Source organism: Leptopilina boulardi, unplaced genomic scaffold (assembly GCF_019393585.1).
Source record: "Leptopilina boulardi isolate dan_hultmark-lab unplaced genomic scaffold, ZJU_Lbou_2.1 LbouV2_396, whole genome shotgun sequence".
Lineage (NCBI taxonomy): Eukaryota > Metazoa > Arthropoda > Insecta > Hymenoptera > Figitidae > Leptopilina > Leptopilina boulardi.
In genome coordinates, this window is record NW_026137969.1 from 1527659 (window position 1) to 1547218 (window position 19560).

The window sequence follows — 19560 nt, forward strand, 5'->3', positions numbered from 1 at the left end:
TTTTGAGTAGTAAATTTTTTATTACTTTCTATTATTTTATAAGCTTCAATAAAATTCTTGTAGTAGAATTAACAAGTCTTCTGTAATTAAAACTACTACTTTAAGTGGTCATTTTTTACTATTTTAATTAATTCAATAAGCTTGAAAAACGTTTTTGATGTAAAATTTACAAATCGTTTCCAATTAAAACTACTACTTTCAGTAGTAGCTTTTACTACTTAAAGTGGTTCAATAGGCCTTTGCAATTAAAACTATCACTTTAAATAGTAGATTTTACTGCACTATGCAATTAAACAACTTATGATATAATTAAAAGATGAAAAATTCACAAGTCAAAACTTAAAAAGGATAGTTATAGCAACTAATAAAAGTAGTAAAAATGACTACTTTAAATAGTTAAATTACCAATTGGACAAGCAGAAAGTAGTCTTCGAGTAGTTTGCAGACTGTCGTAGCGAATGTGCGTGGTTAGTCGGTTAAGGTATCGGATAGCGAGCGTTAGTGTCGAGGGTTCAATTCCCGTCGGTTAGAAATTTTCTCTGTTAGGTACATAGTCGTTAGGGCATTAAATAAGCTTCAGTATAGAAGAGAGGATGAAAAAGTCAATTCTACTGATAATAAACAATTATAAATAAAAAATAATTTTATTTTCCTATTTTAAGTAGTAAAATTTACTACTTAAAGTATTAGTTTTAATTGTAAAAGATTTATTAATTCTACAAAAAAATGTTCTTAAAGCCCATTGAAACACTTTCAGTAGTAAAGTTTACTATACTTAAAGTAGTAGTTTCAATTGCAAAATATTTATTAAATGTACCAAAAAAATGTTCTTAAAGCCTATTGAACCACTTTAAGTAGTAAAATCTACTACTTACATCTTGAGTTGTTTTAACATTTTTAAATTGAGTTAATACAATCACAAAATGTCATTCTACCAATTACATTTTTAATTGGTTTAACTATTTTTATATAGTTAATAGAACCGTTTAAATTCAGTTCAGGACCTATTGTACTACTCACAGTAGTTAAAAAGTAGTAAAACCTACTAATTTTTTTTCAGTGTATCTTTCACAGACACATATGTAACTTGTTTAAGAGGTTCATATTTTGATTTAAGCATCGCATAAGAAATTATTGTCTATTGGGGACTCAACATAAAAATTTGTTTTGCTATCAATTCTATTTCATAAAATGCGGTCAAATAGAAATTCAGCCTTATAAGTTTCGAAATTTCAAACTAATAAGTTTTTTGTTTTTTATTTTGAACATGATAATAATAATAAATAAATAAAGAGGATATTATCCCATAATAATAATGAAAATAATAATAATCATAATGTATGAAATATATACTACAGAAAACAAATTGTTTCCAGCAGATGAGAGCTATACACGGAGAAAAAAACGGTTTTCTTAAAAAATACTTGATAGATTGAGCTAAAATTTTGTGGAGAACTTAAAAAATAAGGATTCACAATATCTTGCTGTAAGCTTCCCTTCACCGAAAAAACGGTATTCTAGTTTTAAGAATGTTATATTCTTACATAAATATTCTTAATAATATTCTTAAGCAGATTCTACCCAACCAAAAATTTCAGTATTATACCAGAGGTAACTACTAACGCAGTACTGGTTGAGTATTGGCTGCAGAGGCTGGGCAGCCTGTACTGAACCAGTACTGGTATTTTCATAGTATCAGTACTGGTGCAGTACCACCCTTCAAGTACTGGCAAACCAGTACTGAGCCGATATTAAGCCAGTACTGGCTCAAACAGATTTTTTTTTATTAATCCTAGTTTACAAAAAGTTCTAGAGTGAACCTGATGAATCTTTTTGTTTAAATATTTTGTTTTTAAAAATTTTTTCACTTTAATTTTATTTTTGAAAATTAAATGATATTTTATTTTGCTTTTTTGTGGGTAAAATTATTTAAACAAAAAGTTTCCTGAGACTAATTCCAAAACATTTTGCAAGTTTTTTTCATTGTTTTCAGATATGCAATAAACCAAAAAAATTTTTAAACGATCAAACTAAAAATAAATAAAATGTTTTATAAAAAAATTAATAATTTTTAATATAAAAATTTTAAAAAATTTTCTTGACAACACTTGTTAAAAATTAAAAAAACAACTTTTATTTTCTTAAAAAAGTTTTTCAAAAAATTATTTTTAAGCAAATAATTAAAGTGAATAAAAAAATAATTAAAAAGCTAATTTTAAAATTATATACATTATAATTATTTTATAAACATTTTTTTTTACTGAACTGTTTTTATATATTATAAAAACTTTGGTTTTATAATAAACATATTTTTATATTTATTTTTTGATTTTTTTAAATAATAATTTGCAATATATATTATTCTTAATAAAAAATAAAAACTCTTGGTGTTTTCGATTTTATGTATAATAAAATATTAATTAGTTAGTTGACTAATTTAATTAATATTAAATTTGTGTTGGGTTACTAAAAATTTCACACACTTTTTCCTAAAAAAAAGTATTACCTGGAGCAGAGATTTCACTATTGCAGTGAAACTAATCTCTGTTACAGTTAAAGCTTTCTTTTCGTATACAATAAATTACAAAAGTACCAGTACTCAGCCAGTAATGAACCAGTAGTGGTTACCAGTATTGGTGCCAACTCTGGCAGCCAATACTGGTAAAATGTTATCATCCCAAAGTTACGCCAACTCTGGCGCCAATACTGGGTACCAGTACTGCGCCAACACTTGTCAGTACTGCGCCAGTACTGCGCCATTAGTAAATTTTTGATTGGGTAACTTTAAGAATATTTTCTATGTACTAAATCTTCTTCTTCTTAAAAAAAGAATATGCCCTAGAATTGACGTGCTGCTAGCTTGTTCGCGTCGCCATTGACTAACTAGTCGTCGTGCGCGTCTGAGTGTTTTTTTGACAATCATAGTGAAAAATGGAAGAAGTTACCGCCTGGCTGCGGAAAAACTCGCTAGATGAGTTAATCGAAGTGTTTAGAGCGACCAAAAAAGTTAGTTTTCGCGGTACTGCTCACAAATCAGGAATGATTTGCCAGTCGCTTATGTAGACAATGTACCACAATTTGGTTTACTATCCCAATCAAAAATTTACTAATGGCGCAGTACTGGTACCCAGTATTGGCGCCAGAGTTGGCGTAACTTTGGGATGATAACATTGTACCAGTATTGGCTGCCAGAGTTGGCACCAGTACTGGTAACCATTACTGGTTCAGTACTGGCTGAGTACTGGTAGTTTTGTAATTTCTTGTATACGAAAAGAAAGCTTTAACTGTAACAGAGATAAGTTTCACTGCAATAGTGAAATCTCTGCTCCAAGTAATACTTTTTTTTTGGAAAAAGTGTGTGAAATTTTTAGTAACCCAACACAAATTTAATATTAATTAAATTAGTCAACTAACTAATTAATATTTTATTATATATAAAATCGAAAACACCAGGAGTTTTTATTTTTTATTAAGTATAATATATATTGCAAATTATTATTTAAAAAAATCAAAAAATAAATATAAAAATATGTTTATTATAAAATCAAAGTTTTTATAATATATAAAAACAGTTCAGTAAAAATAAAAATGTTTATAAAATAATTATAATGTATATAATTATACAATTAGCTATTTAATTATTTTATTATTCACTTTAATTATTTGCATCAAAATAAATTTTTGAAAAAACTTTTTTAAGAAAATAAAAGTTGTTTTTTAATATTTAACAAGTGTTGTCAAGAAAATTTTTTTGAATTTTTATTTTAAAAATTATTAATTTTTTATAAAAAAATTTATTTATTTTTAATTTAATCGTTTTTAAATTTTTTTTGGTTAATTGCATATCTGAAAACAATAAAAAAAAACTTGCAAAATGTTTTGGAATTAGTCTCAGGAAACTTTTTGATTAAATAATTTTACCCACAAAAAAGCAAAATAAAATACCTTTCAATTTTTAAAAATAAAATCAAAGTAAAAAAAATTTTTATAAACAAAATATTTAAACAAAAAGATTTATCAGGTTCACTCTAGCACTTTTTGTAAACTAGACTATTAATCAAAAAGAAAATCTATTTGAGCCAGTACTGGCTCAATATCGGTGGAGTACTGGTTTGACAGTACTGAAAGGTTGGTACTGCACCAGTACTGATACTATGAAAATACCAGTACTGGTTCAGTACAGGCTGCCCAGCCTCTGCAGCCAATACTCAACCAGTACTGCGCCAGTAGTTAACTCTGGTATAATACTGAAATTTTTGGTTAGGATGTTGGGTCGTGATACCAAATGTTGAAAACCCTGCAATTCGCTTCATCTTATCCTCATTCGAGACCGTTGGATTCAATAACCATTTGCAGTGTTTTGAAATTCGACCAACTGGACACTATAATTTTAAAATGTACGATGATTTAATAGCTTTTTATCCAACTTTTCCACGTGTAGAGCTGATGGCAATATCTACGTGACTCATAAGCATTGGCTGTAAAGACTTTGAAACTGCTAAAAGTATATTTCTTGATACAAGAAGAAAATATACTTATTTTAAGATTATATTCTAAAAAAGTGATTCTAAGAAAATATTCTTAATATAAGAAGATTCTATTCTTAATTTAAGAATATATTCGTGGCGCCTATTTAAGTCTCTCATATTCTTAAAATAAGTTGAAAATTCTTAAAATTAGAATATCGTTTTTTCGGTGTTGAGCCTAAACATCTGATTCGTATATTTACAATGTAAACTTTAGGTGAGATTAAGGTTGTGAGTTTCTTTAGAGTTTTCATATTATTAAAAAAACATTTAAACAATTATTATTTATGCGCAGTATATTTCTGCAGTATGTAAGGCTGCGCAGTAAATTTTATTCAACTATTAACTGCAAGTTCTGCAACCTATATATATATAAATATACATCATTTTACATAAGAAAAATTTTGTTTAACTTATTTAATAATATTAATTATTAATTTTAACGTAACCTTGACGTAAGATTGCAGCAAGCGTACTTGAAACGTTACAGCAAGGTTAAATTTTAAGATCACCACAACTTAAAGCTTAGCTTACCGGAAGTTTAGGGTGTAAGATTACCTTCAGCTTATATATACAGTGTGATCTTGCTGTATAGCAGACATTCGCAACTCACCTTAGTCTCATCTGAAGTTTACACTGTAAGTTTATAAATCTGATGTTTAGGCTTAAGAGTAGCTTATTACAGTATAAGATATTGTGCTGTGTGGGAAATTTACTCTTAGCAAATTGCATATTTTAGGAAAGAATTAAAATTGTATCACCGTCATATTGAATTATCCTGAAATATGCAATTTTTTTTTTAAATAAATGTTTTGACAAAATAATTGTACTTTGGCACATAACAGGAATTCCTTATACTATAGTTTTGAGTTAACCACATAAATCCATCAATTATATGGTGAGAAAATCTACGCAACACATTTACGTGTGAAATCATAACAATTACATGACCTTAAATGTAGAGATTTTATTTATTTTTAAATAAAAGTATGCATTTATTATAGTCATTGTGCATTTTCATTATTCAACTGTTTTATAATAAATAATATCCTATAAGTATTATATGATAAGAAAACATTCAATATATTCAAGTGATTCTCAACGTGAACTTATATTTAAAGTATACGCAAAACTAATAACAATTATAATCAATAATGTTCGACTTGAGTAATTCAGTTTTCATTTTACGACGGCAACTCTCTTTCCCTTGATAAAAACCACACGTTCATAGGCTCAGATTTTCCTTTCATAGAAACGGGTCCTCTGTATTCTAATAAAAACTGTGGATCTTGATTTTCTGTCATACAAAGATATCTGAAATACAAAGAAATAATTTTAATGATTTCTAAATATTATTATTAATATTTTATGTGTCAGTGAAAGTTATAAAACAAAAAACTTTATTCGTTCTGGAACATTCTGAAACAATGGCATTTTAGTCACATATCCAGTAAAAAAAAATAATTGGGAGTAAGCGAAAAGAATTGGCGGTGACTTAAGCTCAATTTGGTTTTGCGTCTAAACCGAATTGGAACGTTACGGGGAATCCTTTTTTTCTTACCTTGAATTCTTTTCACCTGAATCGTTTGAATTTACGTTTATTGATTCGAGTTCGCATCATAAATGAAAAAGTGATTGATCTTAAGTGTAAAAATGCCATTTTCGCGCAGAACATCATAAAAGTGAAAGAGTTGACGGAGTTTTCTTAGGACCGCCTTTTTTGAAAAAAGAAAATGTTAATTTGAGTCTTGGTTTGAACATATGGTTTAAATTGTCACATCTAATGCACAATCGTCTAAACGTTCACAAGTCCAAGTTTATGAGGGTCCTAATAAACGACACATTACTGTATAATAAAAAATTAGAAATTTGTAAATATTATAGATAATTAATTTTAAACAATATTTTCGGAACCTGCAAATTATGACGATTCCAATGATACGAAATTGTTTTTTTGTAAAAATGAAAATGAAAAGTCATAAGTGTATTACGTATAAGTTTTAATTATTTAATAATAATTACAATAACGTAAATTGGATATCTACTTTTTATCAATTTATTAAAAAACTAGTTTTATTTAATAAATAATACTTAGCAAAAATTGACATTAAATTAAACCAAATTACATTACATAAAAATTAAAAATTTATTCCTTACTAATTCATTATTTATAGTTTATAGTTTGTAACAATGTGTAATTTTTAAAATTTACATGATTAGAATTATACCTAACTATGTAATTGTAATTTTATAAAAGAAATCACCATTTTTTGATAATTATACCTTCGTAATTTATACGTATTTAACAAAAAATTAATTATATGAAATAAAAATTACAAATTTTTTCCTAACTAATTAATTTTTTATTTCAATTTATTTAATTATTACTTTTTAACAATGTGTAATTATCAAAATTAACATAGAATAATAAATAACTTTAATTTGTAAAAAGAATTATTTTTTTTTGATAACAGTTATTAATATATATTAATAATAATTTATTAATCTTTTAACCTAAAGAGTTAAAATCATTTTTGTATTTACTTCCGTTTTATTTTTACATATTTCGATTTGCAAAACGAGATACTCGCGAAGTTCGCTCGGATAGTCGAGAAGTTTGTTTTATTGAAACAAAACAAACTATATTCTCGGTTGTCAAAATTAAAAAGTCCGATTTTCTCGCCCGTTTCTCGGATCGTCTTGCTCGTATTCATCACTAGTTCAGCAGTAAAAAAGTAACCGCATCAGTTGTAAGTATACTACTTATTCAAATAAGTGAAAATTGATGAATCAGTGAAATTCCACTGATTCAGATTAAGAGAGTGGAACATTTTAAAGTCATTTTACTCAATCTTCCTAAAAACCAATGATAAGAAAAATACTTCTCAAAAAATTAAATTTATTTATCTACCTAAATAACACAACATATGACTACAATATGTAGAAAATTATTAATATTATAATTATTAAAAGAAACGAAATTTCTATACTCAAGACGAATTGATATATGCAATGTTTTTAGAAGCCTTTGAACTGCGTATCGAGCTTATAATCAAATTACCCCGTCTTGTTGCGTACATCCGATATTTTGTAGCAAAGTACGCTCAAAGGTGAATGATCAGTGTGAAGACTATGAGCAAAAAATGGAAGTGTTAATTGACTGCTATTTCGATAAATTGTTTTCCGAAATGGAACGAAGTTGTCTTGCGTCCCGATATAAACGTCGCCAACTTGTTAAGTTCTTTTCTGATGTTATTGAAAGTTGTTTTCAAGGTAATAAATAATCCAAACATTGGTTTTATTATTTAATTACACTAAAGTAGTACATATATAGATTCAAGTAGTTGGGACATTCATTTATATTGATATTTTAATGCAATAATATTTTACACTTGAATTATCACTTGCTTAATTAAATCATCAAATTCAATTTTGAAATGACGAACTTTAAAGTATAACTTAAATATAACTGTGACGAGTTTCTTTTTTTACTCAGTAATTTAATACTGTAACCCGTTACTAAAAAAGTAACTTACTAATAAGACATGTATTTATGTGGAAACTGATATTATGATAATTTTTGTAAATTAAATGGTGTTATATGTGACCTCAACCATTCAGTATTCAAACTTTATTGAAAAAAGTAATTTAAATAATTTTTGTAGCTGAGGATCTAGACAAGCAAGATGTTTGTGAGCGAATCGTTCAAGCTGGATTACGATATCACAACATCGCAATGATGGAAAATGGATCAGTGTGCTTGCTGGGTAAATTTCACAACGTTCTATATGTGGTAGGAAAATTGTGTTTTGATTGGAAACTATCAAATAATGAAGTTGTGTCGCGTCTGCTAAATGATATATTTTATTGTGAGCGAACATTTGAGAGAATTTTAGTTGGGGCAATTTTTGGAATTCGAGTAACACATTTTCTTTCGGGTTGGAAAAGCGATTATGAAGATCGAGATGAAAACATCAATGCTTTAATATATTTTTTGGATCACGCAACCACAGCAAAACTTGAATACAGATGTGCCTCATCTATTTTAAAAAGACGATTCATCGACGTTCCCATGGAATCTTATGGTCAAGTTCTTCCTTTGAGGGTAGCAGTTCAATCTGGCTCTCCCGATATACTTCAGATTATGCTGCGATACGGTGCTTCCACAGAGGGTGATGCATTCGCTCCAGCTCCAATCGAAATATTACTTTCGAATTTGGATGAGTTCCAAGTGTCCAAAGAAAATCAATTAAAACCTGTTTATCCTGATAATCTTATAATCTGTCTGAAAATTTTATTGAGGACAATTCCAATGGTTACAGTCAAGACTCCACATCATGTGGCAAATCAAAGCGGTGTTATGCACTTAACATTGTATGAACAATATCCTAATCTCATCGACAGCAACTTGGTTCCAGCAGAAAGAAGTGGACTTGTTCCTCCAGAACTCAAACATTTATCGAGGTGCCGAATACGAGCTGTTCTACATGAGACATGGCAATTGCCTCACGGAATTAGAAAACTTCATATTCCGCAATCACTCATGGATTATTTGGATTTGCTAACTGATTAACACGTTCATTAACAAAAATTTTATACATTTCATGTATAATAAAAATATAAATCTCTCAAGTCCAGGTGCATTCTTTACACTATAGTTATCAAGTTGTTAGCGTTTTTAAAATATTGTGCGTAAGATTCCGTATGTGTGAATTGTCGTAACCCGTGTAGAAATTTTGCCATGGCTCGGATCGGGGCCGAATCGGACGAGAATGTGACGCTACGCCTGATGTGCCCCTGATTAGGAAATGCACATTTTCTCGTGGCCCTGAACTGTCCCTGATCGGGACCAGATTATTATTCACTACCAGAGCCCTGGTAGGGAAATTTTTACACGGAAAGTCTCGATTCAACCGGTTAGTGCCCACACAGAACTGAAGATTCAATAAAGGTTTAAACGTTAACTTGGGAATATTGAATCGCAAAGTTCAGAAAAGATTATTTGAATATTAAAATGTCCGCCATAAATAAATGTTTAGACCGAAACTTGACTGAACATGTAAATTACATATTCGTCAAATGTTAGGCGTGCAAAGTTGAATGAACATTTCAATTAAATGTTTAGCGCTAACTTTTTTTTACGGAAATCAATTAATATTTAAATACACATTGCTCATCATATTTAGGAGCCAAAAAATGTAGGTATGTATGTTTCACATGCTGACATTTTAAAATTCAAACAATCTTCTCTGAACTTTGCGATTCAATATTCCCAAGTTAACGTTTAAACCTTTAATGAAACTTTCAGTGCTGAGTGGGAAGCGATCAGTGTATGTTAAGGCATGGTCGAAACGAGATACTAAAAGCGTTCTGTGAACAAATCTTAATGTTATAACTGTACTACACTTTAAGTGATTTAACATTTCTTTAATATTTAATAAATATCTTTATACTATTCTTTTGTCAATCTTGGGACTTTTATTTCATCTAACCTGGCGCAGATTCGTAGTCTTCATTTATATAAAAGTTTTCAACAAAATAACAAATTCTATTAAAGGCATTTTTTACAATTCATTCGAATTTCTATAAATATGCAAACATATGGAACAGCTTTTAGCTTTTGCTTTCACCTTTAAACATATTATTATCCGACACAGTACTGAAACTTTCCTGAAACTTGACAGCATCTGTGTGCCATCAAGTTTGGGAATATGTAGTTGCAATGTTCAGGAAAGTTTGTGAAGACCTTTAAATATTTTCAATTTTATTTGATGCAGGAAAGTTTCAGTGCTGTGTGAGATGTATATACATTTTTTAATATATTTACGAATATGAATTTGATGTCATATTAAAATAAACAATATAGTAAATTTTATGTAGTGTTAAATATAATTTTTAATTAAATTATTTAATTATAGTAAAATACTTGTGAAGAAGGAAAAACAATAATATAAGGATCGAGTGCAATGTACGGAAATTTTTGTATTTTGCATCAAAAAATGTATCTTTAAAAATTTCATGTTTGTTGTATTTAATATACGTTTATGATGCGAATTTACCCAAACATGTGCCTTTAAAAGTAAATAATAACGTTTTTGACAAAATATTAACACACTGGAACGTCATAAGAAATTCTTATATTACTTCTGACTTTTCCACAAAATTTCATATTGTCATGAATAAAAATGTGACTCCCTCATTAAGACATTCAAGTGAATGTAAGTAAATTAAATTTACCTGTAAGCATCTTCGGAGACATTAATTTTTCCTGGTTCTCCAGTTGTTTCAGTGCGACTTGTCAGATTAACAGTATTACCAAAGAGGCAGTATCGTGGCATTCGATGACCAATTACACCTGTGACCACTTCACCGCTGTGAATTCCGATAGTAATTTTCTGCAAATTGAATATGATAGTACTAACAAAAATAAATATTCTATTTCTAAGAAATAATTAAATAATCAAAGGGTCTACACGGAAAAAACAAACTAACTATATTTTAGCACCAAACTGCTTTATCCTTTAATAGTATATAATTTCGTTTACCTATTAAAGTATGAAATAATACTTTTTTAGTTTAGAGTAAGTCCATACTAAATAAGTATAATGGTTATACTCTTATAGTAATAGTGACGTACTTTAAAAGCATAAAATTGATGCCCGCGAAGTACGACATATAGTCTACCTAAAATAGCAAGGCAAGAGCTTCTTCCTTTTTGGTGGATAAATTCTTGCAACCTGCGTTTTGGCCACGCCTACCTCCCTTTCCAACCATCGATATTTCGATATATCGATATAGGCCAAAACGCAGGTTGCAAGAATTTATCCACCAAAAAGAAAGAAGCTCTTGCTATTTTAGGTAGACTATATGTCGTACTTCGCGGGCATCAATTTTATGCTTTTAAAGTACGTCACTATTACTATAAGAGTATAACCATTATACTTATTTAGTATGGACTTACTTTAAACTAAAAAAGCATTATTTCATATTTTAATAGGTAAACAAAATTGTATACTAATAAAGGATAAAGCAGTTTGGTGCTAAAATAGTTAGTTTGTTTTTTTCGTGTATAATGACCGTTTTCTTCAACTTAAATTAAACAAAAGCACAGGTCAAGTAGTTTTTCTCGGAGAATAGAAAAGCCTCTCCACTCAACGATTATAGAGAGGTTCAGAGATTCCACTCCTCTTCTAGCGAAATAATTTTATGTGTGGTAGATTCACATGTTCAAATGTAGTTCTGAGCAAAACGTGATTAAAGTTTTTAAGAAAAATAAAACATTGATTGAAAAAGTACATTGTGTGGCAAGGGCGGAAAGTAGTCAATTTCTGACCGAGTGTGAATTTTTCCGCACGAGGTAAGGAATTTACCTTTCCGCCCGTGTTGCACACGATGTTTTTTTGTCCAATTGCACGATAAACAAGACGCTTAAGGAAGTAAACTGGAGTAAAACCAAAGACGAAATATTGAATGTTAAATATACTGGATATATTTTTATTATGTTTGAGGGGAATTTATATTAATTATTTAAAAATACTCAACTTGAAAAATGTGTCTTAAATAACCTAGAAAATTACTTTCCTTGAGTAGCAGGCGGAAAACATTTTTTCCGCCCGCTATTAGTGGTTGGGCGGCAAAAGCCTACTTTCCGCTGGCGGTACCTGCACGGAAAGTCGCTTTTATCGTGCATGTAGGACAAAACAATTTTTTTTCCCCCATTGACATAAAAAATTTACTTTTTACTACCTGTTTCGGATCGATAAAATTTCGCTTTTTAAGGCAATTCTTGTCAACCACCTAAAACAGACTTTATGGCAGTTTACTGCCCAAAAAAACAAATTAGTTATTTATGAGACAAGGGCGCAAAAGTAGGGGAATCAAGACTCGTGAGAGATTCGTGACAATCGCACGAATTGAGATTCTCTATTTGCACCCATACTCCATACCTAATTTTGTATAACATTTTGCATAAAAAACTCGACTAAATTGCTACTGTCATGGTAAGAAAACGTGTGCGTAAAAGTATGATTTTCTCTCCTTTTAAACATTAGTACTTATAAAACTGAGTTTTTGACGAAAGGTGTTATAAAAAGTAATTTTTAGGTTCAAATAAGATTTCAATACTCCCTGCCATTGCGACTTCGGTTCGACTCGGTTCACCTTCGTCTCACTTTCGTTGCAATGACGACTGATAATGAAAAACTCATCCTCACCTAAAAAGTCTGTTGCTTTACGTGCATGTCACATAATATACTATTAATACACAGAATCATCGATTACAGGCCCATAAAATAAGTCCTCAACTGATTCAAGAAAGTCCAATATGACACCTTGTTGATCTCTTTCAATTTTGCTTGAATTGATCCGCAAGTTCGGAACACATGTTTGTGTTGTACTTTAATATAAAAAAAGTTTAAATAAATTTTTCAAATTGAAAACTACGTATGACGTCTTACTGTTTATAATTCCCAATTTATATAAATCGTGAAACGCACGCTCTATTAATAGTCGGGTAGCAACTAGCGTAAATGGCTCACTCGCTGATACCAGACTACAAGAAAAGTTTTCATATTTAATATTATTTTGAAGGTTTTTAATTAAAAAGTAAATATTAATTACCACTGGTTCCCCGTCTATTTGTACTTCATCTGCTGCTAAATCCATCATATCTAGAGCTAATCGAGCTATACATCTAGCATGGGAGCGACAGGGTTCTGGTAAGCCGCTTACAGCCATATATTTGTCTCCAACTGTTTCCACCTAAAATATTAAGACACTTTTTCTCAAAATATAAACTTGATCTTCTAGTTCAGATTTTTTCATTAAGTGTAGAATTACTTCTGGTTCAGTATTGGCTGCCGAGACTGGGCAGTCTGTACTGAACCAGCACTGGTATTTTCATTGTATCAGTACTGTTACAGTACTGGCAAACCAGTACTGAGCCGATATTGAGCCAGTACTGGCTCAAATAGATTTTCTTTTTGATTAATACTAGTTTACAAAAAGTTCTAGAGTGAACCTGATGAATCTTTTTGTTTAAATATTTTGTTTATAAAAATTTTTTCACCTTGATTTTATTTTTCAAAATTAAAATGTATTTTATTTTGCTTTTTTGTAGGTAAAATTATTTAATCAAAAAGTTTCCTGAGACCAATTCCAAAACATTTTGCAAGATTTTCTTATTGTTTTCAGATATTCAATAAACCAAAAACGATCAAACTAAAAAAAAATAAATTTGTTTATAAAAAATTTATATTTTTTAAAATAAAAATTTTAAAAAATTTTCTTGACAACACATGTTAAAAATCAAAAAATAACTTTTATTTTCTTAAAAAAGTTTTTCAAAAATTCATTTTTATGCAAATATATATGTGATTAAAAATATAGATATACTTTTGAAAAAAACTTAAATTTAAAAAAAAAAATTACGTATACTTTTATTTCTCAGAACTTTGGTTTTATAATAAACATATTTTTATATTTATTTTTTGATTTTTTAAAATAATAATTTGCCATATATATTATAAAGAAAGAATAAAAATTCTTAGTGTCTTCGATTTTATATAATAATATATTAATTAGTTAGTTTAGTAATTTAAATAATATTTAATTTGTAATTCCGTATACAGTAAATTACAAAACTGCCAGTAATCAGCCAGTACTGAACCAGTAGTGCTTACCAGTCCTGGTGCTAACTCTGGTAGCCAATACTGGTAAAATGTTATTATCCCAAAGTTACGCCTACTCTGGCGTCAATACTGGGTGCCAGTACTGCGCCATTACTTGTCAGTTCTGCGCCAGTACTACGCCAATACTGAACCAGTACTGCGCCAATAGTGAACTCTGGTATATTACTGAAATTTTTGGTTGGGTATTTATCTTTTAGAATAAAAAATGAGTTTGGTTTTTATTTTATGCAATTTTAGTTGCTACTGTGATTTTAATCACAATATAGAGAGAAACAAGGCATTTTATGTGTAATGTCCTGAGTTAAAAAATTGATTTCTCGAAAAAAAGTAAAACTTAAGAAATTGTTGTCCTACCTGATAGTAAAATATCCCCAAAAAAATTTTTGACTTTTTTGAAATTTTGGGGGAGATAGAGGGGGGTCAATTTTATCAGTTTTCCCTGACACCGCCTAGTATTTGAATTTTTTCGGTCTATAAATGCTATAAAAAAAATTTTGGCAGATATGTTTTTAAAGGTTTTTTCATGCTCTTTCCAATAGTGAATTTCGTTTTAAAAAATTTTTGAATTTTGACCTTTATTTTCTATAATTAAACATAAATTTGCTATTTTCACTAAAATCGTAAAATCGATGCGTTTTTTTCAAATAAATAAAGGTTTGTGTTAGTGGAACAGTGGGACACCTATTATTAAATACCGAATAATTATTTCAATAAAAATATTCTGCTTCATACTTTGCAAATATATATTTTTTTGCATTAAATAACGTTAACAAATGTTGCAAAACACTCATAATTTAATAATATTTTACATTTTTATAATACGATGTCAAGTTTCATATGAAAAATGACCCAAAATACTTTAGAGAAATAAATATATTATATTAAAATCAGGAACTATCACAAAATATTTGTGTCGTATCGGGATACTACACAATTAGCAATACTGAAGACGAGTATCGTGTCGTGTTTTTTGTTATTTACATAGAAAGACACGATTCTCCAATCACTAATCGCGTATGTTATGTCGCGATATGACATTTGCGCTTTTTCTTCTTCTTTTTTATGTGTCGGTCCCCGATAAAAATATGTACCTTATAAACATTTGGATTCTTTTTTGGATCCGTAAGAACATCAAAGGCTATATACAGTCGATTGAGCATATCAACAATTTTCATAGCACCATTGGAATCTGTATGAGCGGAGCAGTAAGCAGAAAATCCAACGATGCCGGAAAATAAGAGTGTCACACAGTCATACTTCCTAGCTGGAATAGGTCTGGAATGTCTCAACTCGTTTGCCACGGAAATGGGAAGTACCGAGTACAGCAACCTATTCGTTTAAGATTGACACCATTAGTTTCCGCAAGTGTTGCAATAATTAGATGTAACGTCATTTCCACGTTACTGAACATATAAAAAACTATAACTTCTCTATGTGCATATACAGTGCCGCTCAGTAGAATTTGCCCACTCTAAAGAATTTTAGGAGTTGCAAAACGCTCTTTATTTTTATTAAAACAATATAAAATGCCATTTTTTAAAGCATATATCCTCTACTTTTAGAATATCTAAAAAGTAAATTAAAAAATTAGTATATTACGATACTAGGCCAGAAAGTTGGATTTCCTGGCGGGCGAAATATATAGAGCAAAAAAATGTGTCGAACTCAAAAATCTGAACATAAGAAAGGAGCAATGCGAATATAACTGATGGTTAAAACGGCCTGCTCATCATTGTGAATTAACCTTATACACTTTGACATATTTTCTTGGCAAGATCCACCAACCTGTTTCTATCGGAGGGTGGGCAAAATCTACTGAGCAGCACAGTAATATATATACATATATATGGCTGATTCTCCACGTAGCGTACAATATGGTTTTTGTTATTATAGAATTTTTTTTCCGGACAATTAAAATTAAAATCATATAACTTTCAAGTATGTTAGTCAAGAATAAAATATCTGATGTAATGGGCCGGACAAATTGTTTATAATTTTGGTATATTTTAAACAAATTAGATGTAAATACATCCATGTAATATAATGAGCTTTGTAGTACTTAATAAAAATTTGAAATAATTTTTAATATTATAACAAACAAAATTTAAATATGAAAAATATAATTTTGGAAATTTATTGTAATTTATGCGATAATTTATGAAATTTTTGAGGAAATTTATAATAATAATACAAACAAAATTCAAGATTCAAAAATTATTGCAGAAAATTTACGTGGTAATTTAAGGAAATTTGTGCGGTAATTTATGAAAATTTAATGGAAATATATGTTGTAATATCATGAATTATTATTTTTAAATAATTTAAATAAATTTAAATACATTTTTTTAACATCGTAATTTTTAAACATCAAATTCAATGAAAGACGGCCAAAAGGATTCCTCAAATGATGCTGAGGCTTTCCCATGACGCACAATTAATAATGTTTTTTTAAAGAAATAAATTATAAGCAATTTTCAATCCGTTTCGCATTTTTGTCATTTATACTACTACATATTAAATTTAATAAAAAAAATTTTATTTCAATCAATCATAAAATTAGTTTCTATCGTAGATAATCGCTTGAGGGAACTCTATCTTGCTGCTTATTATGCTAAAATATAACTAAATTCTGATTTGATTTTTATAAAATGTTTCAATTTTTTTAAAAAGCTTCTCCTTGATGCACAAAACTGGGGACAAGAATTAACATCGAAAAAAAGATTTTAAAAAATAAATTTTTTTAACAACCACTTTTTTTTCTTAATTCTATAAACTTGGTCAATAAAAAACTGTTACCAATAATTATTTTTATTATTGTATATTGCTAAAAATATTTATTTTTGTTTTTTAAAAACCGGCTTCCCTATGATGGTTTGTCTCTTTAATTTGCATTTTAAAAATAATATCTAAATCTGAATTAGCGACTATTCGCTTTGAATTAACGACTATTCGTTTATTCGTATAGCACAGAGTATGCGAATAGCGAATAGTCGCTGATTGCTAGCGAATAGTCGCTATTTTTATCAAATATAGAGAGTAAAGTTACTTTTTCACGTTTGATTTATTATACAATATATATAATTTATTTCTTAAAAAAAAACCAAGGGACATGGAATTGTACGCTTCGTGGACTCTCTTAATTTGATTTAGTATAAGTATACCACTTATTGAAATCAGGGAAAATACACTGATGAATCAGTGAAAAATTAATACACTGCGATAAGCAGTAAAAATTCACTGAGTAACCAGTTATAAGTGTACCACTTATTCAAATAAGTATACAACATGTGGCCACAATATTGTGTCAATATTGCCGATATTTCCTGGCAATATTTAGACATTATTGCTATAGGCCATACTTAAGCAATATTCCCTCAAGGCGGACATAATCAATGTTGTAACAATATTGTGGCCATATATATATATATATATATATATATTAGAGCTGTGCAAGTTTTTAAAATTCGAACCGCTCCATAAGAATTAACATATGGGCTCGAATCGAATATTCGATCCGAGCCCATACAAAATTTGAACTTTTGCACAGCTCTAATATATATATATACCCAGATAACACACGTACTAGTACGGTAGTAGTATAATACTAGTACGACGTACTAGACGTACTAGTACTGTACCAGCCATGTACCTTCGCACGGCACCAGGTACTGTACTAGTACGGCGTACCGGTATGCAATATCGGTAGAATACGAGTACTATACGAGTACGACGTACTGAAAACTTTTGTGACTTAGTATAACGTACTGTTATTGTACTGGTACAATACTAGTATGATGTACAATATAAAATATTATATACCCTCCCCTTTCTCTTCCCACAATAGTATTTTCATTATTTTCATTTATTATTCAAAAGAAAATCTGTGGGAGAACTGAAATAATAATAATTCATTTTTATTGAATCATTTTTTTTATTTACATCATATATGTAACTTGTATTCTCACTTATCTTAAAATATCTGGTGTTTTATATTATTTTAATTACTTAACTTTATCAAATATTAGTTGATTATTTCTTTACATTTAAACATTATTTCAAAAGAATTTTAAACTTGATGTTATAAATTGCTTTGAAAAACATATTATCACATCCTAACCTATAAATATGTTATATGTATAAGAAAAACTATAACGAAATAACACACAATTGAATTTAAAAATATATCAATATGATCAAGACCGAATTTATGAATTTTTCTCATTATAAATGTAAAAGATTTTGATGTTTTTCAATGAAATAACACCACGGCACCATGTCAAAGTAAAAGAATATAAATCTTATAAAGATCGATGATTTAATATAAATTTAATCTCGGATATTCAAGATAAGTACAGAAGCACAAGTTACAAACGTTAATACTCTTTTGCTGCATCATAAACCACTTTTTTCACCAACATTTATTGCACCGTTTTCAGTGACGCGTTCATATTTGACAATTGTCAAGAAAGTGAGGTTGGGTTGGCATTACCAGCAAAGACTCCCAGTACGACGTACCAGTATTATACTTGTATCGTACAAGTATGTTGTGCTTCTTATTTCAGAAGTACGACGTACTGGTATTGTACTAGTACTATACTTTTATCGAGTAATCATATTTTACAATTCTAACAGTACGACATACTTTTATTGTACTAGTACCGTACTGGTACGACATATATCATTATTTTGTACTTGTATAAAACTAGTATAATACTAGTACGCCGTACTCGTAAATAACGATTAGTACGCTTGGTTATCTGGGTATATATATATATATATATATATATATATATATATATATATATATATATGTTGTAATATTTGGGCAGAAATTAATTCAGAAATGTTCACAACTAAATATACAAATTTTACAATAATTACCTATCAGTCTTTTGTTTTTCTCCATCAAGTTCTCTGTAGGTTTGCTGTAACTTGTCTGTAAGCAACTCCAAATTTCTGGTAAGCTTATAATCAGCTTCAAATTGTTCTGACATTAAAACTAAATCTCTAGTGGCGTCATGGAGTGGAATGTCGCTTAAATAAAGTCCTCTCCTACAAAAAAAATGCTTTTTATAATCATTATTCTATTCAATTACGAAAGAAATGGAACACTTGCTCTATTTTGAAAAATATTTTTATCAAATAAAATTTTACTTATGTGTTGCGTGGGCAAATGTTTACTAATATAGAAAGAAAAAGAATGCCGCTGACAATAACAACTTAATATTTTTGTGCGATTTTTGACCATTTTTCGAGGATATTTTTTCCAGTGATAATATTCAAGAACGGAGTTTTGCATATAAATATTCAATTATTTGTACTCTACAAATAAACGGAAAAAATTT

At 29.0% G+C, this 19560-nt stretch overlaps 2 protein-coding genes across 2 annotated transcripts in view; one reads left to right on the forward strand and one right to left on the reverse strand.

Moving 5' to 3' along the window:
• Window positions 1–5473: 5473 nt before the first annotated feature.
• LOC127288799 (guanylate cyclase soluble subunit beta-1) overlaps window positions 5474–19560 on the reverse strand; it is a 39700-nt gene continuing 25613 nt past the window's right edge. Inside the window, exons 10-14 of the mRNA XM_051316457.1 lie at window positions 19097–19267; window positions 15307–15544; window positions 13146–13286; window positions 10764–10921; window positions 5474–5840 (exon numbers count right to left, since the gene is read on the reverse strand). Coding sequence (XP_051172414.1) covers window positions 5711–5840; window positions 10764–10921; window positions 13146–13286; window positions 15307–15544; window positions 19097–19267 — 838 coding nt within the window. The 3' untranslated portion in view covers window positions 5474–5710. The remainder of the gene's footprint in view (window positions 5841–10763; window positions 10922–13145; window positions 13287–15306; window positions 15545–19096; window positions 19268–19560) is intronic.
• Window positions 7599–10543, forward strand: LOC127288800 (uncharacterized). The gene is made up of 2 exons (XM_051316459.1): window positions 7599–7799; window positions 8192–10543. Exons 1-2 carry the CDS (start codon window positions 7670–7672, stop codon window positions 9097–9099), a joined length of 1038 nt encoding a protein of 345 aa, XP_051172416.1. The 5' UTR covers window positions 7599–7669; the 3' UTR covers window positions 9100–10543.

Excerpts from the sequence above, each read along its gene's own strand:
- LOC127288800 (XM_051316459.1), top strand. The coding sequence starts at position 7,670 with ATGGAAGTGTTAATTGACTGCTATTTCGATAAATTGTTTTCCGAAATG. Across the intron at positions 7,800-8,191 it reads TATTGAAAGTTGTTTTCAAG|CTGAGGATCTAGACAAGCAA; the intron begins GTAATAAATAAT and ends TAATTTTTGTAG.